General features: G+C 44.8%; 1 protein-coding gene across 2 annotated transcripts in view; it reads right to left on the bottom strand.

The window, feature by feature from the left end:
* The window catches only part of LOC135213541 (protein O-glucosyltransferase 2-like), a 61,352-nt gene that overhangs the window by 14,834 nt on the left and 22,260 nt on the right, over positions 1–24,258 (bottom strand). The window contains exons 2-6 of one of the 2 annotated variants that reach the window (XM_064247479.1): positions 19,471–19,559; positions 18,900–19,111; positions 18,640–18,780; positions 8,224–8,330; positions 6,268–6,553 (exon numbers count right to left, since the gene is read on the bottom strand). In XM_064247479.1, coding sequence (XP_064103549.1) covers positions 6,268–6,553; positions 8,224–8,330; positions 18,640–18,780; positions 18,900–19,111; positions 19,471–19,559 — 835 coding nt within the window. The remainder of the gene's footprint in view (positions 1–6,267; positions 6,554–8,223; positions 8,331–18,639; positions 18,781–18,899; positions 19,112–19,470; positions 19,560–24,258) is intronic. The other variant, XM_064247490.1, reaches the window with a different exon arrangement.

The following is a 24,258-nucleotide window of genomic DNA, read 5'->3' as shown; positions in this document are numbered from 1 at the left end:
AAACAAAAGAAAATCAGCGATTTCGGTCACAGAGGTATCGGAGGAGGACAGCTTCTTCGCCTTACACCATCTACGGAAAACTTCTCACTTCGATTGGTATATCCGCATGGTTGAGGACCTTCTTGCTCCAGCAATTGCTTTTGCCGCTTTGCGAGAAAAGCCTCTCGCTCTGACCAATCTTTCGATAGTCGAAAGGCAGTCAGAGCGAGAGCGTGGATATTCTTATGATACCTCTCGAAGTGGGTTGTTTGAGCAGATCTGTCCGAAATTTCGGGAAGAGATCTGGGGAAGTCCACTATCCATTCCTGTACCTCTGTGAACCATTCTCTTGCAGGCCAATAAGGAGCGATCAATGTCATCCTCATTCCCTCCGAGGACACGAACTTTCTCATTACTTCCCCCAGCATCTTGAATGGGGGAAACACATAAGCGTCTATGCCCTTCCAATCCATGAGCATGGCATCTATGGATAGGGCTCTGGGATCGTCCCCCAACGAACAAAAGTTCTCCATCTTTCTGGATAGGAATGTTGCAAACAGGTCCACTTGGGGCTTCCCCCAAAGAGACCATAGTTGCTGGCAGACTTGTGAATGAAGGGTCCACTCTGTTGGAAGGACCTGGTTTTTCCTGCTCAATCTGTCTGCTCTTATGTTCTTTCCTCCTTGAACAAACCTCGTCAGGAGTCGAATCCCTCTTTCTTCTGTCCATATCAACAGATCCCTTGCTAGTTGGTAAAGGGAGAAAGAGTGTGTCCCCCCTTGTTTTTTTATATAAGCCAGAGCCGTGGTGTTGTCCGAGTTGACTTGGATCACCACGCCTCTGACTTTGTTCTCGAAAAACTGCAGTACCAAGTGCACTGCTAAGAGTTCCTTTGCATTTATGTGCCAGGCCTTCTGTTCTTCTGTCCAACTGCCTGACCCTTCCTTCGTCCCTAGTGTTGCTCCCCACCCCGTGTCCTAAGCGTCTGAGAACACTAGGTGAGGGTTCTGAAGGGACAAGGACACTCCTTCGTTTCTTCTCAGTGGTTCTAACCACCATCGTAAGTGGTTTTTGATACTCTCTCCTATGGGAAAGGTATCCAATAGATCTCCCTTTCTTCTGTTCCAACTCCTTCTTAGATGGAACTGCAAGGGTCTCATATTCAGCCTCCGTAGAGAGATGAACTGCTCCAGCGAGGAAAGGGTGCCCAGAAGACTGAGCCATTCCCTCGCTGAGCTTCGTTCCTTCTCTAGGAAGACCGAGATTTTTTCCAACCCTTTCGAAATTCTTTCCTGGGATGGATACGCTCGAAAACCTGAGAATCCATCCGAATCCCCAGATAGACGATAGTCTGACTGGGGATTGTGTGAGACTTCTCGAGGTTTACGAGCAATCCGAGAGATCTGGTCAATTGAAGAGCTATCTCCAAGTCCTCCAAGCACTTTTGTTTTGTCTGCGCTCTTATAAGCCAGTCGTCTAAGTAAAGAGATATCCTCACCCCCTTCAGATGTAGCCATCTTGCTACGTTCCTCATCAACGCTGTAAACACCCGAGGAGCCATCGAGAGGCCGAAACACAAAGCCCTGAACTGATAAATGGACGGAGAGCAGAGAGAACCGAGTTGGATGTCTCCATGGAGAACTGTCTTCTCCACGAAGCGATTCAATGCACTCACGTTCAGGACCGGCCTCCACCCCCCCGAGGCTTTCGGCACCAAAAATAGGCGATTGTAAAAACCTCGGGAGTGCGGATCCTGTACTATCTCGATGGCCTCCTTCTCCAACATTTGCTGCACCAACCCAAGAAGGATCTCTCTCTTTACAGGGTCTTTGTATTTCGCTGACAGCTCCCTCGGTGTCGTCGTCAATGGAGGTCTGTTCTTGAAGGGGATGAGGTATCCTATCCTTAGAACTTGCAGGGACCAAGAATCTGCTTTCATTGAAGCCCATGCTTCCGAGAATCCCAGAAGTCTGGCCCCTACTGGTGATTGGAGGACTGGAATCTCATTTAGCGTTCTTCCTTGGAACTCTGATGGAAGATCTTCCTCTTTTCTCTCCTCCTCTCTTCCTTGGGGCTCGGCTAAAAGTTCTACCTCGAAAGGGCTGTTGGGGAGGTCTTGGCTCCCTCTTTGAGACAGAAGCAGCTGGTCTAGGCTTCTTAGCAGAGTGTACCAGCAAATCCTGTGTTGCCTTCTCAGTAAGCGTATGGGAAATGTCCTTTACCAACTGAGAAGGAAACAGCTGTTTAGACAGAGGGGCGTATAAAAGAGAAGCCCTCTGTACTGGAGAGACTGCTTTGGTAAGAATTGAACCAAAGACAGACTTCTTTAATACTCCTGTCCCGAACAAGGATGCCACTTCAGCCGATCTGTCCTGCACTGCCTTATCCATACATGCCAAAACACTATGCAAGACTTCTGGTTCCAAAAACTGAGGGTCTTGCGTCTTCTTGGCCAAAGCCCCAAGGGACCAATCTAGGAAGTTAAAAACTTCCAAGACATGGAATATTCCCTTGAGGAGATGGTCCATTTCTGACATTGTCCAGCTTGTTTTGGCCGATGGAAGCGCATGTCTCCTTGCCGAATCCACCAAGGTCGAGAAGTCCGCTTCAGCAGATGTGGGAAGAGAAAGTCCCGTAGATTCTCCTGTGCTATACCAAATCCCTCTCTTTCCTGATAGCCTGGAAGGGGGACAGGTAAACACAGTCTTCCCCGCCGCCTCCTTGGTTTTAAGCCAATTTCCGACCGACTGCAAAGCCCTCTTCATTGATATGGTCGGTTGCATCTTCAAGAAAGAGGAAGAATTCGCAGCCTTCGTACTCGAAAATAAAGACCGAGGAGAAGGAGGGGCAGCAGGACTCAGAAACTCTCCAAATTCTTTTAACAAGAGGGCTGTTAATGTCTTATAATCTGTAAGACCTGCCCCCTTGTTTTCTTCAGAGTCCGAGACATCCTCCAATTCTGGTTGAGTTTTATTCGGAGAAGAGTGTGCGACCGGAGGACTCCTCTCTCGGGAATGTAAAGGGTTTGTAGCAAAACCGACTGCAACCTGACAAGGGCTACGGCCGCCTGTGCGGCACCTTGATTCCCTGCCAGGGGAAGGCCGATGATGTTCTTTTACCCTAAGGCCTTCCTGACAAGGACGACGGTCGCCTGTGCGACACCTTTCGTCCTTACCAGGAGAAGTCCTTAAATGTTGTTCCCTTTTTCCATGATCAATTCCTTCCCGACAGGGGCTACGATCGCCTGTGCGACACCTAGAGACCCTGTCAGGGGAAAATTGATCTTGAGAAAAATCCCAAAGAGGAGCCTCCAAGTCCGCTTCAAACTCCGATAACTCGTCCAAATTGTATCCTGGATTGTAAAAATCCTTGCGCCTGCCTTCAGACGCTCTAGGCGCTTTGCGTCTTGTTTCAGAAGCTTCAGGCTTTCTAGGCGCCTTGCGCCTCCATTCGGGCGCTTCAGGCTCTTCAGGCGCTTCGCGCCTCGTTTCAGGCGCCTCAGGCTCTTTAGGCGCTTTGCTTCTTCTTTCAGGCGCTTCAGGCTCTCTAGGCGCTTTGCTTTTCCTTTGAGGCGCTTCAGGCTCTCCAGGCGCTTTACGCCTCATTTCAGGCGCTTCTGGCTCTCCAGGCGCTCTACGTTTCCTTTCAGGCGCTCTAGGCTCTCCAGGAGAAATGTTTCCTTTCAGCCGCTTCAGGCTTTTCAGGCGCCTTGCGCCTCATTTCCATTACTTGAGTAGCTTTACGCCTCATTTCAGGCGCTCCAGGCGCTTTTCGCCTCGCTACAAGAGTTCCAGGATCTTCAATCACTTTGTGCCTCACTTCAGGCGCTTCAGGCGCTTTGCGCCTCATTTCAGGAGTTCGTCCGATTTCGGGAGTTCCAAATTTACGCCTCGATTCGGACGTCTCATGTCCTTTCCTTCTAGTAGGAGGTTCATCTGGTATATACCTATATATATCATCTCGCCTTGACGGCGTTTTGCGCTTGACAGTAGCCCGACGTCTGGCTGACGCCAGGCTTCTGGCAGGCGCCTCGTCCGAGCTCTCAGAGAATTCTAAAGGACGGGATCTTTTGATCGGGAGAAATCTATCCTTCCTTCTAGGAGGATCAGATTTAAGAACTCCTACTAGCGAAGATATCTGTTTTTGCATATCCTCCAACATCTTCGTAGCTACGTCCCTCTTTCCAATTTCCGATGCAGGAGAAGGAGCTTCTGAATACACCTCCTTCCTTCTCTTTTCCGGAGGATATTCTTCCGGAAATTCTTCAGGGGCTTGAGTAAAATGAAGGAGACTTCCAAGATCTCTTCGAAGGTCTCGACAATCTATCTGAACTCCATCCTTTTCTAGATGAGGAATCAGACGAAGAAAAACACTGTTTAGGGACGTCTTTCCAACGACTATCCTTGGCAGCCCGGGACGTAACTACGGGATCTGCCGAGGGGACGCCTGACCGGTGGGGATTCTCTGAAACCTCCCTGCGGCTTTCGACATTTCTTCTCCACTGGGCTTGGGAGCTTGAAAGAGGTCTAGGCCTGGGAGCGAGACAGAGCCGATCAGACACACCCTCCACTTCACTGGGAACACTTTCACTGCACTTACCTTCCAGTTCCTTAATTTTTTGTTCCATATGCTTAAGCGAAGCTTTCAGACTCGCAATTTCAGATGTTGAGCTTGCCGAGTCAGATAATCGGGAAGGTAAAGCTGTATGGGAGGAAACAATAGGGTTAGCAATAGGCAATAGTCCGCTAACTGGCTCGTTAGAGACCGACTTACTTACACTTTTGGAAGAGGCTTTCCTAGCCCTATCTCTCTCCAACTTTCTTAAGTAGGAATCAAGCAACTTCCATTCCTCCTCATTCAAATCCTTGCACTCATCACATGTATTCAATTGCGAGCATACATTCCCTCTACAATTTTTACAAGTGGTGTGAGGATCCACCGAAGCTTTCAGTAGTCTCACAAAACAATTCTCATTCACACACACTCTGAACGAAATCGACACGTCAGACATTATGAGAAATTCCAAATCCAAATCCAAAAAAACAGTCCACAAAAGCATATGCCAAACCAAAGATCCAAATAGCAGTCCAAAAGATCAACGGCGTAATGAAATTCGAAAATCAAGTCAGGAGGAACTAGCAAACGATGTTACTAGTATCCGCGACAGAGAAAATCTGGCTTAAAACAGTAATAGTTCCTATTCCTGCCACCCAGCGGCAGGCGGCGGGATCACCTGACCTACCTGTAGTGTGTGCCGCGAAATTTGAATTTCTGTCGGGGACGACAGAGTCTATAGCTAAGTATATATCTGACAGGGAAGTTGAATGTATGAAATTACATATTATACACTTGCCAGGCTTAACCAAACTCCAGATCACTTTTGGGAGTGGATAACCTACTTACATGTTAGAATAATTGAACAAAAAACTAAAATCATTTACAGAAAAATATTACATAATAAAGTATTACGAAACTGAAATTCCAACAAAAGATAAGCAAAACACATGAAATGAATGTCCACTTGCTGGTAGAGGGAGCGAGACAGATTTGCAAAGAGTTCCTGTATCTTCAAATACATATACACATCTGTACAAAAAAACAAACCTTTTAAATAAAATAAAATCCCGTTATATAACTGACATGTAGAAACTGAAATACATAAAAGTCATAAAAGATATTACAAAAAACAAGAAAATCATTTCTTACCTGAGAGAGAGAGAAAGAGAGAGAGAGACATGGTTTAGTACTACAGAAAAATCTTGTATTTTTACTAAAGCTTTGATGATCTGCTTATGTGAACAAGCCCAATACTGAACTGCTGGTTCAAGTAAGGAGGATGAATATCAGAAGGTAAATGGGACCTATTCACTTAAGGGGAACCTAGCTCACCTACCAGAGGATTACTTCTTGACTGGGGATATGATGTATGGCAACAGAAGTGTCTGGGAGAAAGTAATCAAAGTCCAAAGAGCAATTTTACATCTCTGAACATAAAAGGAATCTAAGGAACTGAATCAAAGAACAGCTTTCAGCAGATATGACCGTTTCCTGAGTAGTGGGGAAGGTCTCAAATACTCTCTCGCTATGCTTCACTTCTCATTAACATTTCAAGATTTTTTGTCAGCCACAACTGTAGCAAAAGAGGAATTGTAATTCGTTAAAAAAGCTAAGGTTAGTGCTTGGTAATTTTCACCTTATAAAAGCCAATTTCATGAGAAAAAGCTTTGAGAATGATCAAAGTTGCAATACTGAGTTAAGCGCAGAAATCTCAACGTACCAACACTATACCTTATCTGGTTGGTCATGCATGTGTGTAGATATATGGGACAGACTCACATCAAAAAATTTGAAAAACGAGACATGCTTCTCTTTAGGTCCATACTTCTGTTCTTCATTTTTAAAGAAGAAGAAGTTTGTTAATGAAGCATTGAAGAGGTCTTTATGTTCCCTAGCAATATCAATCAAGTTCAGTCGTTCCCGACGGGAGTCACGCCCTCGCCAAAATGCCTGTGGTTTTTTCTTCTTCCATGATATGTCATTGTTTGACTGCACAGACAGCAAATCTAATGTCACCCTGAAATAAAATGCATGAGTGTAATGCATATAAGAAAAAACTCAACAAATTTTCTAAAGAATGTTGCTATTGCTGGAGCTGTCAACTAAAGCCTCCAATAATTTTATAGAACCACTGGCATTGTCATATTATTAAAACAGCATTATTACAAGGAAAACTGCAACTTTAGCTGGAGAAGCAGAATGCTATAAGTCTCGGGGCCCAAATAGGGAAAGCAGTCAAAAACAGAAATGGAAATCAAGAAGTAAAGTATAAAGTATGAAAGAGAAACATCAAAAAAAGCACATAATATAAACAACAACAAATAACACATGTAACAAAATAAACTCAATAAAATAATTTATACACATACAAAACAATTTAAACTGATCTTGGACTATCACATAAGACTATTATAAATAAACTTTTACACAAAATGAAAGTTTCCAATGCAGATAAAACTTCGATCCTTAAAAGTCTTACAAGAAAACATTCCATACTGAAAAATCTTTGACCACTTTTTCACCTAAACTAGAAAACAGGAAAACTGATGGGAACTTATACAAGACTTTCATAGCAGATTTCCTCAGATAACATAAAAAAATGGATAGAAGAATAAATGTCCCAACAACCACTTGTACATTGTAATGGAGTGTAATTGGTGTATAACCTTGTCCATCATACATAAACTCAGGAACATTTCTTTTATAACTGTTTTTGCAAATTAGTTAGATTTTCCCATGAGTAGTAATACCTAAAATGGTTATATCTTGAAAGATAAAACATTACTGAAATACTAACTGCACTGCTTCAAAAATAGCTAAACTGGGTTTACATGTCATGTGCAAATTGTTTCAATTGTTACCTATCTTAGATATACATATTTCATCATATGTGTTATTAACATAATCACTCAGGTAGTTAGTCTCATTTAGTCACTTCAGACAGCAAGCGTTAGTCATGGGGTCAGCAGGATCATTACCAAATGAATAACCAATCATAGCCTTGGAAGATGTCGTGAAAGGTCTTCAATGGTGGTAAGACCAGTTACCTTTAATAGGATCTCCACTATTCCCTCTAGCCACAAAAGTATTGATATTTACATGAGTGTCAAATCAAGGTTGGAAGGAACAGCTACTGGATCATCATATGAAAGGAACTTAGACACTGCAGTAAAAGGGGTAACTCATCAAACAACAGGTAAGAGCGTGAGTAAATATCAGGGCCTTCTCTACTTCTGTTCCCTTAAATATAATTTGGGACTTTTTTATTTTAGCCACTCATAAATGGTTGGATTTGTATTCACTTGCATTCTTTGGGACCAGAAGTCACAGGGGTCTTAATGTTTCCTTTGGTGGGAGACGATTGGGAGTCATAAATTATTTTTCTCATCTTTATAACTCCATTCATTCATTCTTGGCAAACTTGAGATGCAGGATTCTGGCGCTTACCAACACATAAAATTCAGGCGAATGGTAAGTGTGATTCTTTGCAAAGCCTGAGACTGACCAAACTCACACACCTTGCTATAAACACAATGGATTGTTTCTCACTATGAACAACCCTTGCGAGTTGTTAAAGCCTTGGTACCCAACTCATACCAATCCCCAAATGCTCTTTCAGAAACCCATCAGAGCATTGTTTCTAATCTCCAACCTATTCTGCAAAATGAAAATTCCAAAACTACATACCTGCCCATCATTTCTAAGGTGGCTTCTGTAATATCATAAGTAGGCATCACAATATCAGCAGTATCTTGTGAACCACACCAAGAGAAGATTGGTATCAGTGGCTTCACCTGGGGAAGAAAAAAAACAAAAAGTAAGAATGGCAGCAAAGTAACTAAACGTAGTAAAAATGATATTGTTAAACTACAATAAAGTTTTGTACATACTTACCTGGCAGATATATACTTAGCTATAGTCTCCGACGTTCCCGACAGAATTTCAAATCTCGCGGCACACGCGACAGGTAGGCTTGTAGGTGGTCTCCCTTACCGCCGCTGGGTGGCGGATGTACGAACCACTCCCGTAAGTCTTGTCAGATTTTTCTCTTCCACCTGTCTCCTGAGGGGAGGCTGGGTGGGCCATTAATCGTATATATCTGCCAGGTAAGTATGTACAAAACTTTATTGTAGTTTAACAATATCATTTTTGTACATGAACTTCCCTGACAGATATATACTTAGCTGATTGGCACCCTTGGTGGAGGGTAAGAGACAGCTAAATAATACAGGTAAGACGGGAAACAACTAATGTTGTAGGATATAACAACCTTGGTTCTCACCTTTTCAGGATGAAGACTTCATAGATACTGTCTCTGAGTCTGCATTGCCTGGAGAGCTACAGCTAGGACGTGACCTGATGCTGAAAAAGACTCTCGGATCTACCACTGGGATATGTGATCCCCTATTGTGGTAGAATCCAAGTCGGATACTGTTAGAGGGACCTTGTCCGCTTACCTAACAGATCCTTAACCACTACCTCTGCAAGGAGCCAAAACCCACCAGACCACCTAACCAAAATACAAAGGGTTAATATTACGACAAAAGAGGTGCCTCCTGCAACCTCTTTCAGACCACCAAAAAACAACAATATAAATAAAGGGTAACATATAAAAAATTTACACAGGATAAGTTTCAGCTCCCTGCCCCAGCACCGAATCCGCCGATACGAAAGGACCCAAGGCGAAGCATTTATCATATGTGATTTTTACATCACGTAGGTAGTGGTTTGCGAAAACCGATTGGCATCTCCAAAAAGTCGCCTCCATCAAGTTCCGCACAGACATATTTTTCTGAATGCAAGCGAAGTTGCGATGGCTCTCACCTCGTGAGCTTTCACTTTCAGTATTTTAAAATGTTCTTCCTTACAAGCAACATGTGCCTCTGTAATAAGGCTTCTCAGAAAAAAGGAAAGAGCATTCTTCGACATGGGCTGAGTGGGGTCCTTTACAGAGCACCAAAGCACATCTTGATTAGCCTTAAGTTGTTCCTTCCTCTTAAGGAAATACTTCATAATTCTCATAGGGCAAAGAGTTCTTTCAGGCTCTTCCCTACTAGAAAAGATAAACTACGAACTTCAAAGCTCCTGGGCCAAGGCCGTGATGGGTTTTCATTCTTTGCAAGGAAATTTGGAAGAAACGAACACACCATAGAATCTTCCTTAAACCCTACATTGCCCTCGATAGCTTGGAGCTCACTCACTCTCTTAGCTGTAGCTAGGGCCAAAAGGAAGATGGCCTTCTTCGTCAGATCCTTGAAAGAGGCTAAGCCAGGAGGTTCGAATCTAGACGATCCAAGGAATTGTAGAACTACGTCTAGATTCCAGTTTGGTACTACATGAGGACGCTTAATGGTTTCAAATGATCTAATAAGATCGTGCAAATCCTTATCATCGGATATCTTTAAGCCTCTATGCCGAAATACCGCCGCCAAACATACTGCGTATCCCTTAATAGTTGACACAAGCAGATGACATTCTTCTTTGAGGAAAATGTAAGGAAATCCGCAATTTGGGTCACAGAGGTACTGGGAAGAGGAAATGTTCTTCCTCTTGCACCAACGTCTGAAGACATCCCACTTTGACTGGTATACACGCACGGTGGAAGGTCTCCTCGCTCTTGCGATTGCTTTAGCAGCTGTTGCTGAAAAGCCTTTCGCTCTGACCAAACTTTGGACAGTCTGAAGCCAGTCAGACTGAGAGCGAGGAGATTTTTGTGGTACCTGTCGAAGTGGGGTTGTCTGAGTAGATCGCTCCTTAGCGGGAGCGATCTTGGAAGGTCCACCAACCATTCCAGCACCTCTGTGAACCATTCTTGGGCCGGCCAAAAGGGAGCGATTAAGGTCATTCTCGTTGAATCGGACTCTACGAACTTCTTGATGGTTAGCCCCAGGATCTTGAAGGGGGAAACGCGTAGACGTCGAGTCCGTTCCAGTCTAGAAGAAGAGCATCTATTGCTAATGCCTCTGGATCCGATATCGAGAGCAGTAAGGATCCATCCTCTTGTTCTTTGACGTGGCAAAGAGGTCTATGTGTGGCCTGCCCCATAACTTCCACAGGCTCTGGCATACATCCAGATGAAGGGTCCACTCTGTGGGAAGGACCTGATCTTTCCTGCTGAGGAGATCTGCTCTTACATTCCTTTCTCCCTGCACGAACCTGGTGAGAAGCTTGATTCCTCTTTCTTCTGCCCACAGAAGAAGGTCTCTTGCTGTCTCGTACAGGGAGAAGGAATGCGTCCCCCCTGTTTCCTGATATATGCCAGAGCTGTAGTGTTGTCCGCGTTGACCTGCACTACCGATCTTCTGACTTTGGGCTCGAAAGCCTTCAGAGCCAACCACACAGCCATCAACTCCTTTCTGTTGATGTGCCAGGCTACCTGGGTCCCCCACCCAGGTACCTGACACTTCGCTGGTTCCCAGAGTTGCCCCCCACCCCGTGTCCGACGCGTCGGAGAACAACACCAGGTTGGGGATCTGGGATTGAAGAGACAGTCCCTTCGCAAAGAGGTTGGGATCTGTCCACCATAAGAGATGTTTCTTGATGTCCTGGGATAACGACAGGGAGAACGTCAAATCCTGAGAACGACGACTCCAATTCCGATGAAGAAAGAATTGTAGCGGTCTCAGGTGCAACCTTCCTAGGGAAACGAATTGCTCCAGCGAGGAGAGCGTCCCCAGCAGACTCATCCACTCCCTACTGTGCATACTTCTTTCCCTAAGAAGGTTGTTACTCTCTCGAATCCTCGGGCTATCCTTTCCTGAGAGGGAAAAGCCCGAAAACTCAGAGAGTTCATCTGTATCCCGAGATACACACACTCTTGCTCGGGAATTAGTGACGACTTCTTGAAATTGACGAGAAGTCCAAAGCCTTCGTCAATTCTAAGGTTACTTGTAAGTCCTTCAAACAACGATCTTCTGAATTGGCCCTTATTAGCCAATCGTCGAGGTACATGGATATCCTCACCCCTTTCAAATGAAGCCATTGAGCCACATTCCTCAAAATCCCCGTGAACACTTGAGGGGCCGTCGAGAGGCCGAAACACAGAGCCCTGAACTGAAAAATTTTCCCCCCCATCATGAATCTGAGAAACTTCCTCGAGGAAGGATGGATCGGTACGTGGAAGTAAGCGTCCTGTAAATCCAAGGAAACCATCCAGTCCCCTGGACGAAGTGCTGCCAGCACTGAAGAAGGCGTTTCCATCGTGAACTTCTTCTTTTCTACGAAGAAGTTCAGGGCGCTTACATCCAACACCGGTCTCCATCCCCCTGAGGACTTCTGAACTAGGAAAAGGCGGTTGTAGAAGCCCGATGAAAGATGGTCTGTCACTAGTTCGATCGCCCCCTTCTCCAGCATCTGATCTACTGCTAGATGGAGAGCTTGATTCATGATGGGGTCTCTGTACCTGGCCGTCAGTTCCCTTGGGATGGTCGTCAAGGGAGGTCTTTCGACGAAAGGGATGAGGTAACCTCTCCTCAAAATAGACAGGGTCCAAGGATCTGCCCCTTTTTGGGCCCAGACTTCTGCAAACTCTAAGAGTCTGGCGCCCACCGTTGTTTGAAGGACTTGCAAGTTATTTGGGGGCTTTAACAGACTTGGCGAAAGTCTTACCCCTTCTTGAAGGTCTACGACCTCTAAACGTAGAGGTTCTTGATGAAGATGCCCCTCGAAAGGGTTTCTCGAACAACTTGCCTTTCCTTCTTAGCCTTGGTAGGGAAGGAAGGGCGAGGTTTTCTTTCTTGCCGACTGTGCCAAAAGGTCCTGGGTGGCTTTGGCCGAAAGTGACCTCGAAATGTCCTGCACTCGATGTTTCGGGAACAACTGAGTAGACAGAGGAGCAAAAAGCAAAGAAGACCTCTGAGCATGGGAGACCGACTTCGTTAAGAAGGAACAATAAACCGACCTCTTCTTCACGATCCCGGCCCCATAAAGGGAGGCGATTTCACTCGCTCCGTCTCTTACCGACTTGTCCATACAAGACAAAACACACATAAGATCTTCTGGCGGAATTGACTCTGGCACTTCAATTTTCTTGGCTAGGACTCCCAACGACCAATCAAGGAAAATTTAAATACTTCTAGCACTCTAAACATACCTTTGAGCATATGATCCAATTCATTCATTGCCCAAGTCGTCTTAGCAGAGTTAAGGGCAGTTCTCCTTGTCGAATCTACCAGCGCTGAAAAATCCGAATCAGCCGAAGACGGTAGACCCAATCCTAAGGGCTCTCCTGTTTCGTACCAGAAACCCGCGCGTCCTGATAACTTCGAAGGAGGAAAAGCGAACATCGTTTTCCCCGCTTCTTCTTTGGAAGCCAATCCAGGAACCAAACTCCTCAGTGCCTTCTTCATTGAAAGAGTTGGCTTCATCCTTACACAAGAAGAACTCTTCGCTGTCTTCGCCGTTGAAAAAAGTGAGTGAGGAGAAGGAGGAGCCGTAGGAGTTAGGGAATCCCCAAAAACTTGTAAAAGTAGCTCTGTAAGCTTCTTGTAAGAAGAGACAGCAGCAGAAGTGTTCGGTTCCTCATCCGAACCTTCTAGGACGTCTTGTCGAGGCGAGCGCGGAAGATCCTTAGGTGACGAAGGGATCCTAGTAGGAGCTGAGCGAGAGGTTGGAGACGCCCTCTCTTAGAAGAGTTCACATCCACTGGAGAACGATGAGAAGATCTGGGATGTCTACGATGAGACTCCCTCTTCGAGGTATACGGAATCTCAGCCGAAGAGAGGAGGTAGGGCTCCTACTCCGAGAATCCTCGGAAATATCCACAGGGCGCTTACGAGGAGGCGAGCGCCTACTATACTCTATGCGCCTATCCTGAGGCGAGCGGCTGCCAGGAGAAGAGCGCCTATCGAGAGCAGAGCGCTTGCGCGGCTCTCCATACCTGTCCAGTTGCGTACGATCAACGGAAGTTCGACTGGAAGGCGAAATGCGCCTACTAGGAGAAGGCTGCTTGCGAGACTCTTGACGTCTAACAAGAGGGTAACATTCAGGAGAAGGGCGCTTCAAAAACTAACGAGCGCCTACTTGGAGAAGGGCGCTTCCGGGATTCCTGGTGGCCTACCAAGAGACAAACGGTCAGGAGAAGTGCGCCTAGAAGCGGGAGAGCGCCTACATGGAGAAGGGCGCTTTGAAAGACTCTTGTTGTCTGCCCCTAGGAGAATAATCAGGAGTATGACGCCTTCTTAAAAGAAGACGAGCGGCCTACTAGGAGATCTATGTGCAGTAGGCTCTTGGCGCCTACCTTGCGGGGAGCGGCTAACAGTAGGCCGTCTATCATGCACACGACTCCTACCAGACTCTAGATGCCTGTCAGGAGAGAAGTCACGAATCCGACACTCGAGGAGAGTGACATCTGGAAGAAGAACGCCTACTTGTATAAGGGCGCCTTCCGTAGAATCTTTGAGGCTGCTTGGAGGAGAAGTGTCACGCGAGGGAGTTGAAGAAATAGCGTGATGAGCAGGTGCAGTGCGCTTACCGGAAGCGGGAATCCAATCTGGAGAAAAAACTTCTTTCTCCATAGAGCGTCCTACCGATGTTTGGCGCCTTGAAATCGAAAGAGAGCCAGCAGGCAGATGAGGGCGCTCACGCGAGCGAGGGCGCTCACGACGAGTCCCCCACCTTCATACGAAACCTCCCCATATGAAGGAGAACGATCCTCTGAAGAGCGGCGCCTAGATCTCTTGATCGGAAGAGAAACGTCCTTCTTCCTACGTGATCTAACTGCTAAGAGAGTCTGCTAGCGCCGTGATCTGAGCTTGAAGTCCCGCGAGTACTCTCGTAGGAGAATCTTGTTGTTCTTCCTCGAAGCAGGCGCCGAGCGCGGAGCGCGAGAAGAAGAACGATCACAGGATTTCTTGGGTTTCTTCGCCTCCACCGACGATTCTTCCGGGAAAACCTCCGGGACTAGAAGCCAAAGGACTGCAGGGGAGCCTTCCAAGCCCTCTTCAACGGGCGCGACGCATCCGGGGGAGTTCCAACCTCTCTTCGGAGAGGGAGACGACGAAGAGGAGAAGCATTGGCGTAGGAGCTCCTTCTTGTAGCGATCCGAGGCAGCCTGGGAGCGTACTTCAGGATCTGCCGAGGGGACCCGCCTGACCGGTGGGGGTGGGCTCTCCCTAGCCCTCCTGCGGCTTTCGACTTTCCTACTCCACTGGAACTGGGAGTCTGGAAGAGGTCTAGGCCTAGAGGCACTAAGGAGCCGGTCAGACGCACCCTCCACAACACTGGGGACACTGCACTGATCACTAACACTCTCCTTACCTTCCAACTGACGAATCTTCTGGATCCATAGAATTAGAACGAATCGTGGCTTTCAGAGCTGCCGCCTCCGAAGGCGAATCTTCGGCTTCGGTGCGGGGAGCCGGGGCTGCAACTTGGGAAGAAGGTTCTAATTCTACGTTAGTACTATTAGGATCCACATCCAACTCACTCATTCTAGATCTGCTAGAACTTCTAGAGGAAGCCTTACGCACTCTATCACGTTCCAACTTCCTAACATAAGAAGAGAGAGCCTTATATTCTTCTTCATTCAATCCCTTACATTCACTACAAGGGTTAGCAAAAGAACATTCATTCCCCCTGCATTTCATGCAAACCGTGTGGGGGTCTACCGAAGCTTTCGGCAACCTCACTTTACATCCTTCATTCACGCAAACCCTAAACAAAACCGAAGTTTTAACTACTGAATCTAGGTCAGACATCGTTAAAGAAAATCCAAATCAAAATCAAACCGGTCCACAACAGCGTATGCCAAGCCAAACAAGGCGAATACGTCACCAAAAGAAGTCCAAATTAACTCCAGGCAAGCGAGAATCGAAAAACTATCGAGAGGAACCGACAACAGTTGTTATCGTTCCCGCGACAGAGAAAAATTGACAAGCTACGGGAGTGGTTCGTACATCCGCCACCCAGCGGCGGGTAAGGGAGACCACCTAACCTACCTGTCGCGTGTGCCGCGAGATTTGAAATTCTGTCGGGAACGTCGGAGACTATAGCTAAGTATATATCTGTCAGGGAAGTTCATGTACAAAAAGATGCATCATTATATACTCTACAAATATTAATTTCCTGAATGAATGAAAGATAAAGGTCTTTGTCATGTGATCAACAACACTGAATAACTGTGGCATTTCTACCTTTCATAAATGTGGAAGCATAAGAATCCTAATTAGTACTTACTGTGGTGTCATATTTAAAAAAATCATCAGAAAGTATGTCACCTAGACAAGTTTGCAGTATCCTAAATTTCCAACAAACAGCCTTTATTATTATTTACACAGCTCCCTATATTAATTAGTTCAATAACTAACAGGAGAGAACAAATATCAGCTCCAATACTATTCTTACTCTATATTTTAGTAATAATAAACAAGTCTAAAGCTACCTTCCAGGGGAAAAACAAAAATGATCTAAAGAAGTTGTAGTCAATCATCTTGGGTTTTAGAGCAAATTTAACATTCCTGTGCCTAGAATCCATCCCTGGATATCATAAAAACCTTGAAGCCCTTTGTTCTCTGCTAAAATTTGAATCCCCTACTTATCATATGTTTCATTTGCTTATGATTAGCTCTAGAAATCTTTTGTAATTCATCTCCCCACCAAGTCTAGATGAAAAGTCAGCATACTTATTTCTCACTGTGCTGTCTGATTCACAGTAAAATGACTTAAGAGTCAGCAGTGAGTTTGTATCTGATTAATGTCTTTCATCATTTTGCATCTATCACTGTAGCAATGACCAATAATAGTGCCTTGCCCAATATACTGCAGACAGTACTAAAGGTCCTTTGCAGTTTCACTTTGACTTTCAGCTGCCTTACTTCCTGCCATTTACTTTTTTTAATAGATTTCCTCTATGTCTTTCCACCTAATTATTTTGTCTTTAGTTTTTCCTTGCTCTCATCTCCATTTTATATTAATGAACAAATGTTGTGAGTGAGATCTTTGGGAAACTATAAATTTAACACAGTGGTCTCACTAAACTAGTACTATATTGAAATTAACAAACACTGTTCAACTCTGTCTGTGGTAAATTCACATCAACCGTGCATGTGATGTCTAGGTCAGTCCCTTACGACGCTCCTGATTGGCTGTTGATAAGCCAATCACAGAGCTGGAAACTCTGTCTCTCGAGACAGTTCACATAGGTAGGATGTAGGTTCCACCTCTCCTGAAAAACGTATCCCTCAGGAAAGGTGGAAAATACATCCTGCCTATCTGAACTCTTGAGAGAGACTGAGAGTTTCCAGCCCTGTGATTGGCTTATCAACAGTCAATCAGGAGCGTCATAAGGGACTGGCCTAGACGTCAAATGCACGGTTGATGTGAATCTACTACAGTACTGGGCAAAAGCTACATTCCTCAAGCTTGTGGTATATCTGGGTTGCTAAAACTAGACTGCTATCAACACTTATCAGTTCTCGATCCAACCCATCTACACAATTTGAGATGCCCCTTTTTGTATATATCATTTCCAAAATCAAATTAGCTCAATCTAATGGCAAATGACATCTCTTACCATGGGAAAATTAATTTATCTTAGCATAAAAAAATTTAAATACTTATAACTGCACCAGCAATTAATAATGAAAAATATCATACACAGATACTTTACGACAGAAAGAGAGTATTGAAGCTATTTGGTTAACGTAAAATAGTTATTACTTTTGTAGGTTTAAATCAGCCTTCTTTACATTTAAGTTAACTTTTTGCCGAGTATGTTTACTCTTACGTTACTGTGAAGTTAAGTGGCTTAGTCAGTGTTTTTGCGCCTCCTCCTCCTCCTTTGTGTATTAGTGAACTATCGTTTTAACATAAACACTGGGAAGGTGATGAGTGGACATGGTGGACCGGTCAACTAGAGTTCGGGTCTTGACAAGCTCTCACCAGGACTGTTTCCCGTCGCAGCATTTACATTATGGTTGATTTGGAGGACGACTTAGAACCTGTACCTTTTGGACCACTCGCACGGATATTTCTTTAACAGGTTCTGGCAGACGCAAATATAAGACTCTAGTGTGTGTGTCTTTGGATCACGGCTATTTATCGCGCAGGTGTTGTTGTCACCTGCGACCTTCACACTGCTGTGGGGAGTTTCGCAGAGGCTGTGTCATCTACGACCGTTGTTTCTGCCCCTTGTTCCCGTCGGAGGATTTTTACAGGACCAGTGTCGTCGTTATTTCCCAGAATTGGATTTGGAGTTACTTGCCGTGTCATCCTCGTCCAGCTGCTATACAGGAGTGAGAACAACTTGACTTGTTAGGTGACAAGTCAGGAGGCTGCCGCCAGGTAAGACGTATTATCGTTCCTCTTCTCTCGGGATAATATGTTGCCCTTCAGTACCTGGCGTACAGTATTAGCCCTTTTGATAGCAGTTGGGTGGATTGACCACGGCTCAGAATTCTACCCATCTTCTGGTACTTCACTTGAGGTGAAATTGCATACTTTTGTCAATCTTGATTATTTATAAATATATACTATATATGTACATATATGTTTAAATGTATATATTGTCATATTTAATTGTGTGTTGGTATTAGTGGACTGAGTTCCACATTGCTTAGCTTGTGTTATAGGTAGGAATATTAAGGTTTTTCCTTGTTTTCATCTACTTCTTTCTACCTTATTATTATTAGGATATTAATATTTTGGCTAGCCTTATTTGGATCCAACTCGTTATATAAGTATGTTTCCTTTCTTAGAATTTCTCTTGTTTAGGGCTTAGTGTTGTAGCTTTAGGTTATCTTGCAAGATCCAGAGAACCAGGTATTTGTTCTCTTGTTTATGTATTCGTGTAATTAAGTGTATTTATTCTTGCAAGGTTGATTTAAGTAATTTTCTAGTTTATAATAAATATTGTTAAGTTTTCTTGAGTTTCTGTTTCCGTCCTTCCTTGTCACTGAGGTACATGTACTGTCTGCAATCTTTATAAATATAAAGACCTAAAAAGAACCTGTACTGCAACCTGGGAGGTTGTAACAGAAGCTATTGTTAACCAAGATAAAAAATAGTGGATCTGTAATAATGTAATGAGGACTGAAGTGCTATACCATATAAACAGAGAAAAAACTTTCAATACTGTACTATAACTTTCACTTTTTTACACATTACCTTTGGATCTACAAGTGGCCAGTCACCAAGATTAATAATGAATTCGATGTCTGGTACTACCATCTTCCTCACCAACGAATGCAGTATATTATCCATAAACATATTGAAGCCCACATGTTGGCCGTAGCACTTGCGATAAACCTGAGGACATAAAAAATAAAACATAAAAAATAAAAACACTATCTTTTTAAAATATAGTGTACCTCTCCTTAGCACCAATAGTACAAGCCCAAGCTAACAAAGGTCATACATAAACCTACATTATTATCCTTGATGACGTAGTTACAAAAACTACGAGAACCGGCATGGCTGAACCTTTGCTGAGCATCCTTCAGAACCGGATCAAAATCTACTTCCACAAAAGGCTTTAAATCTTGCTCAATTTGAGGGTATGAACTCGCACAACCAGCAAGTTCTCTCCAGGTTTTGATATCACCAACTGGGCAATAACAATCCTCTGCATATATAGGGTCTGCAAACCAGAATAAACTGATTAAACTAATAGCAGTGGAAAGCACAATAGTACATGCTTAGGTTTCATGTAAATATCACAACCTTATCCTACCCAAATCAACCAGCCTAAGAAAACCCATCTAAACTGGATTACAAAGGAGCACATGGCAGTCACTAATTTTTCTGAAGGTTAATCGCCTGCAATTGCACTTAAATTGGTCTCAAATTCAAAGGATTTAATAACAAAGTATTGTGAATTGAAGCTACTGTCAATTTCTATTTCAAGTTTTACTTATGCATAAAGGTACATTTAGCATAATTATATCATTGTTGACATAGAAGCTAGTGATTCTACTCAGACTGAATGCAATTCTTTACCTTCTATCTTATAAGGAGAATCAGCAACTTGCTGACTATTGTACAGCACATGAATGGAAGTACCTCTGCATGTCTGATAAGTGCGGTACCTGGAAATATTTGTAGCTTAGTCTTATATAACATACATAACAATAAGACTGCTAAATTTTAAATATCCATTAAGATGAAAATAACATGAAAATAATGAAAGTATAAACAGTCTTAGTTTTTTATTTCCTTTGTATAGGAAATCTAGTATAAAGTACTTTAAATTCTATCACAAATAAAAATCAAAATATTCAATACTAGACAAAACATTTACATACTATACTATAGTACTATTTACTTTGGTTAGTGGTTTGTCACATCCTTAATACCTTTTAAAAAAAATTTCTTTTTATACAATATAGCCATACATTAAAGCACGATCAATCAGTAAGAATAATCAATGTTTGATCAAAGATAGGAAAAAGTATGGAATTGGTGGAAATGCTGGATGTAGTCTGGGGAAAAAAATGATATTGTAATGATACAATTAAGTTTGTTCATACTTACCTGGCAGATATATATATAGCTGTATTTTCCGAAGTCCGACAGAAATTAAAAAACTTACGACACACGTAGTGGGAGTCAGGTGGTTAGTACCCATTCCCGCCGCTGGGAGGCGGGTATCAGGAATCATTCCCATTTTCTATTCATAATTTTTATTTCCACTGTCTCCTGAGGGGAGGTGGGTGGGTACTTGATTATATATATCTGCCAGGTAAGTATGAACAAACTTAATTGTATCATTACAATATCATTTTGTTCATGAAACTTACCTGTCAGATATATATATAGCTGAATCCCACCTTTGGTGGTGGGAGTAGACAGAATAGAAGATTTTAGGAAACATATATATGCAGATAAATGATATCTTGATTCCTTACCTGTTAGCATAGCTGACTTCGTGGTTACTGCCGCGTAAGTCTGCTTGTGCTACTAGAGTTGTCAGCGAGGTAGAGACCTATATAGCTGGTGCACTCAAGATGATCTGTCAACGGGGGCGTGACCACGATGTGACTAGACCATTGACCATACAATGAGGGCAACGAAGTAAAAAACCACCTGGCCTAGTCTACCAAAGGTATTCCACTAAACTAGACTAAAGAAGGGAGATCCGCCTCGGGCGGTCAACCCCACAACCAAAAAAACACACACAATTAAAAGCTCACCTAACCACTAAAGGAAAGGATGAGTGCTACCTCCTGCCCCCAAAACAGTGTCTGCAGCGACGTATGGTCCAAGCGACGAGCAATGTTCGTATCGTCGCTTTCACCTCCCGCAGGTACGTGTGAAGCGAACACCGAGTTGCTGCCGCCAATATGTGGCACTCAAAATGTCACTGAGTGCCATATTTCTGTGAAAGGCTATCGAGGTCGAAATAGCCCTCACCTCGTGGGCATTCACTTTTAAAAGCTTCATGTCACTATCACTACATGGTGGAATGAGCTTCTTTAATGGTGTCTCTCAAGAAGAAAGAAAGCGCGTTCTTTGACATGGGAAGATCAGGCTTCTTAACCGAGCACCACAAGTTGCCCGAAGGTCCTCTACAGTCCTTCGTTCTGTCTAAATAGAATTTGAGAGCCCTGACAGGGCACAGGACTCTCTCTGGCTCATTACCCACGATCTCTGTCAAACCCTTGATTTCAAATGTCTTGGGCCAAGGGTTGGACGGGTTTTCGTTCTTGCTAAGAACATAGGGCTTAAAGAACAAACAGCATCAGAGTTCTTAAACCCAACATGCTTGCTTATAGCCTGGATCTCACTAACTCTCTTTCGCCGTCGCCAGAGCAGTTAGAAAAAGTGTCTTCCTTGTGAGGTTTCTAAGCGAAGCTAAGTTGAGAGGTTCAAAATTACTGGACATCAAAAACTTTAGAACAATGTCTAAGTTCCAAGAAGGAACTCTTGGTTGAGGTACCTTCGAAGTCTCGAAAGACTTCAGAAGATCATGAAGGTCTCTGTTATTGGCTAAGTCCAGTCCTCTATGCCTAAAGACTACAGAAAGCACACTTCTGTAGCCTTTTATCGTAGGCACCGCTAAGCGAACTTCATTCCTCAAGTAGAGAAGGAAGTCTGCGATCTGGCTCACAGAGGTAGAGGTGGAGGAAATGCCTTTCTTCCTGCAACCAGCTCCAGAAAACAGCCCACTTGGATTGGTATACGGCAATAGAAGAAGGTCTCCTTGCCGTTGCGATTGCTTTCGCCACAGGTCTTGAAAAACCCCTCGCTCTGGCCAACTTCTGGATATAGTCTGAACGCAGTCACTCAAGAGCGGGGAGGTTTTTGTGATACCTCTCGAAGTGGGGCTGTTTGAGTAGATCTATCCTTGGAGGCAGAGTCCTCGGAAAGTCTACTATAAAGGACATGACCTCTGTGAACCAGTCGGTCCGCTGGCCGAGAAGGGGGCGATGAGAGTCATCCTCGTTCCCTCTGATGCCGCGAATTTCCTTATTACTTCCCCTAGGACCTTGAACGAGGCATATACGTCTAGTCCCGTCCAGTCCCAAAGAAGGGCGTCTACTGCTACTGCTCCTGGGTCTAGAACTGGTGAGCAGTACAGCGGGAGTCTCGTTGTCCTGGAAGTTGCGAAGATGTCTACGAGAGGACATCCCCATAACTTCCACAACCTCTGGCATACTTCCTGATGAAGGGTCCACTCCGTCGGCAGAAGTTGACCTTGTCGACTGAGCAGATCTGCACGGACGTTTTTCTACCCCTGATATGAATCTCGTCAGGATAGAGACGTCGTGTGCCTTCGCCCATAACAGGATCTCCTTTGCAAGGAAGAACAGGGATCGAGAGTGGGTTCCTCCCTGTTTTCTGAGGTATGCCAGGGCTGTGGTGTTGTCCGAGTTGATCTGCACCACATTGCCGGAGACTTCGTTCTGAAAGAACTGGAGCGCCAGATGAACTGCTGCCAGCTCCTTGAGGTTTATGTGCCAGGACACCTGTTCCCCTCTCCAGGTGCCTGACACTTCCTCCCCCCCCAGTGTTGCTCCCCACCCGCGGAAGACGCGTCGGAAAACAACACTAGGTCGGGGTTCTGAAGCTTGAGGGAAAGACCCTCTGCGAGCTTTCAAAGGGTTCGGGGCGTCCACCATCTTAGATGTTCCTTTACCTCTTCTGATAACACCAGAATCGAATCCAAAGTGTTTTGGTGCTTCCAATTGTCGGCCAGGAAGAATTGAAGAGGTCTGAGGTGCAACCTCCCTAGGAAACAAACTTCTCCAGTGAGGAAATGGTCCCCAGCAGACTCATCCATTCCCTCACCGAGCATGATTCCTTCCCCAGAAAGGTTGACACTTTGCTTAGGCAATCTAGTTGTCGCCCCTGGGACGGAAAAGCCCGAAAAGCCACTGAGTCCATCTGAATCCCCAGATAGACTACAGACTGAGAAGGGGTCAGATGTGAACTTTTCGAGGTTCCATCCAGCAAGAAGCCGCCCCAGGGACTTCGTTAACGACAAAGTCGTGTGAAGGTCCTCCAGACACCGGTCTTTCGAGGAGGCTCGTACGAGCCAGTCGTCCAGGTAGAGAGAGATCCTGACTTTGGAAAGATGAAGCCACCTCGCAATGTTCTTCATCAGTAGGGTGAATACCATGGGAGCAGTGCTGAGTCCAAAGCAGAGAGCCCTGAATTGAAACACTTTTCCTTTCAGGACAAACCGCAGGTATTTCCTGGACTGGGGGTGGATGGGGACGTGGAAATACGTCCTGGAGATCTAGTGAAGCCATCCAATCCCCCGGTCTTAAGGCTCCCATCACTGACTGAGGTGTCTCCATCTTGAACCTCTGCTTGATGACAAAGAGGTTCAGGTTGCTGACATCGAGTACCGGTCGCCATTCCCCCGACTGCTTTGGCACCAGGAACAGTCTGTTGTAAAATCCGGGGGAATTCAGGTCGGAGACCTGTTCTACGGCGTGTTTCACGATCATCTGATCTAACAGATCGTAAAGCACTTGTTGCTTCTCTCCCCGATAAGAAGGAGACATGTCCTTGGGTGTCGTAGACAGCGGGGGTGGTTTCAGGAACGGGATCCGGTAACCCTTCTTTAAGATGTCCAAGGACCATTTGTCCGCACCTCTCTCTTCCCAGGCTTGCGCAAAAAGCTGAAGCCTGGCTCCAACCGGTGACTGAAGGACTTCTGCTTCACTTCTTGTTCTTGGCAAGCGCAGTGGCTCTGCCTCTGGAAGTGCCTCTTCCTCGAGGGGCTGGTCTCGAGGAAGAACTACCTCGAAAGGGCTTCGATTTCTTGAGAATCGAAACTCCCGAGGACGAAGGAACCGCAGGTCTCCTTGAAGATTGTGCGAGGAGATCTTGCGTGGCCTTCTCCTGTAAGCTGGTAGCAATGTCTTTTACCATAGCCTGGGGGAAGAGATGATCCGAAAAAGGAGCGAAGAGCAAATCTGCTTTTTGTGACGGAGAGACAGATTTAGCTGTAAAATTGCAAAACAGGGATCTCTTCTTCAAGAGCCCTGTGCAAAAGTGAGCTGTAAGCTCCTCCGAACCATCTCTGACGGCCTTGTCCATACACGACATTACGCTGGACAGCTCCCCCAGACTAATCGAGTCGGAACTCCTAGACTTGGCATCCAGAACTCCCAAACACCAATCTAGAAAGTTGAAGACCTCTAACGTCCGAAAGAGGCCTTTAAGGTGGTAGTCCATTTCCGTAGTAGACCAGGAAACTTTCGAAGAGGACAGGTGAGACCTCCTCGAGGCATCCACAATGCTAGCGAAGTCTCCTTGAGCTGACGAGGGAAGTCT

Source organism: Macrobrachium nipponense, chromosome 19 (genome assembly GCF_015104395.2).
Source record: "Macrobrachium nipponense isolate FS-2020 chromosome 19, ASM1510439v2, whole genome shotgun sequence".
NCBI lineage: Eukaryota > Metazoa > Arthropoda > Malacostraca > Decapoda > Palaemonidae > Macrobrachium > Macrobrachium nipponense.
The sequence above is the reverse complement of the archived record's forward strand: the minus strand, read 5'-3'. Positions and strand labels throughout refer to the sequence as shown.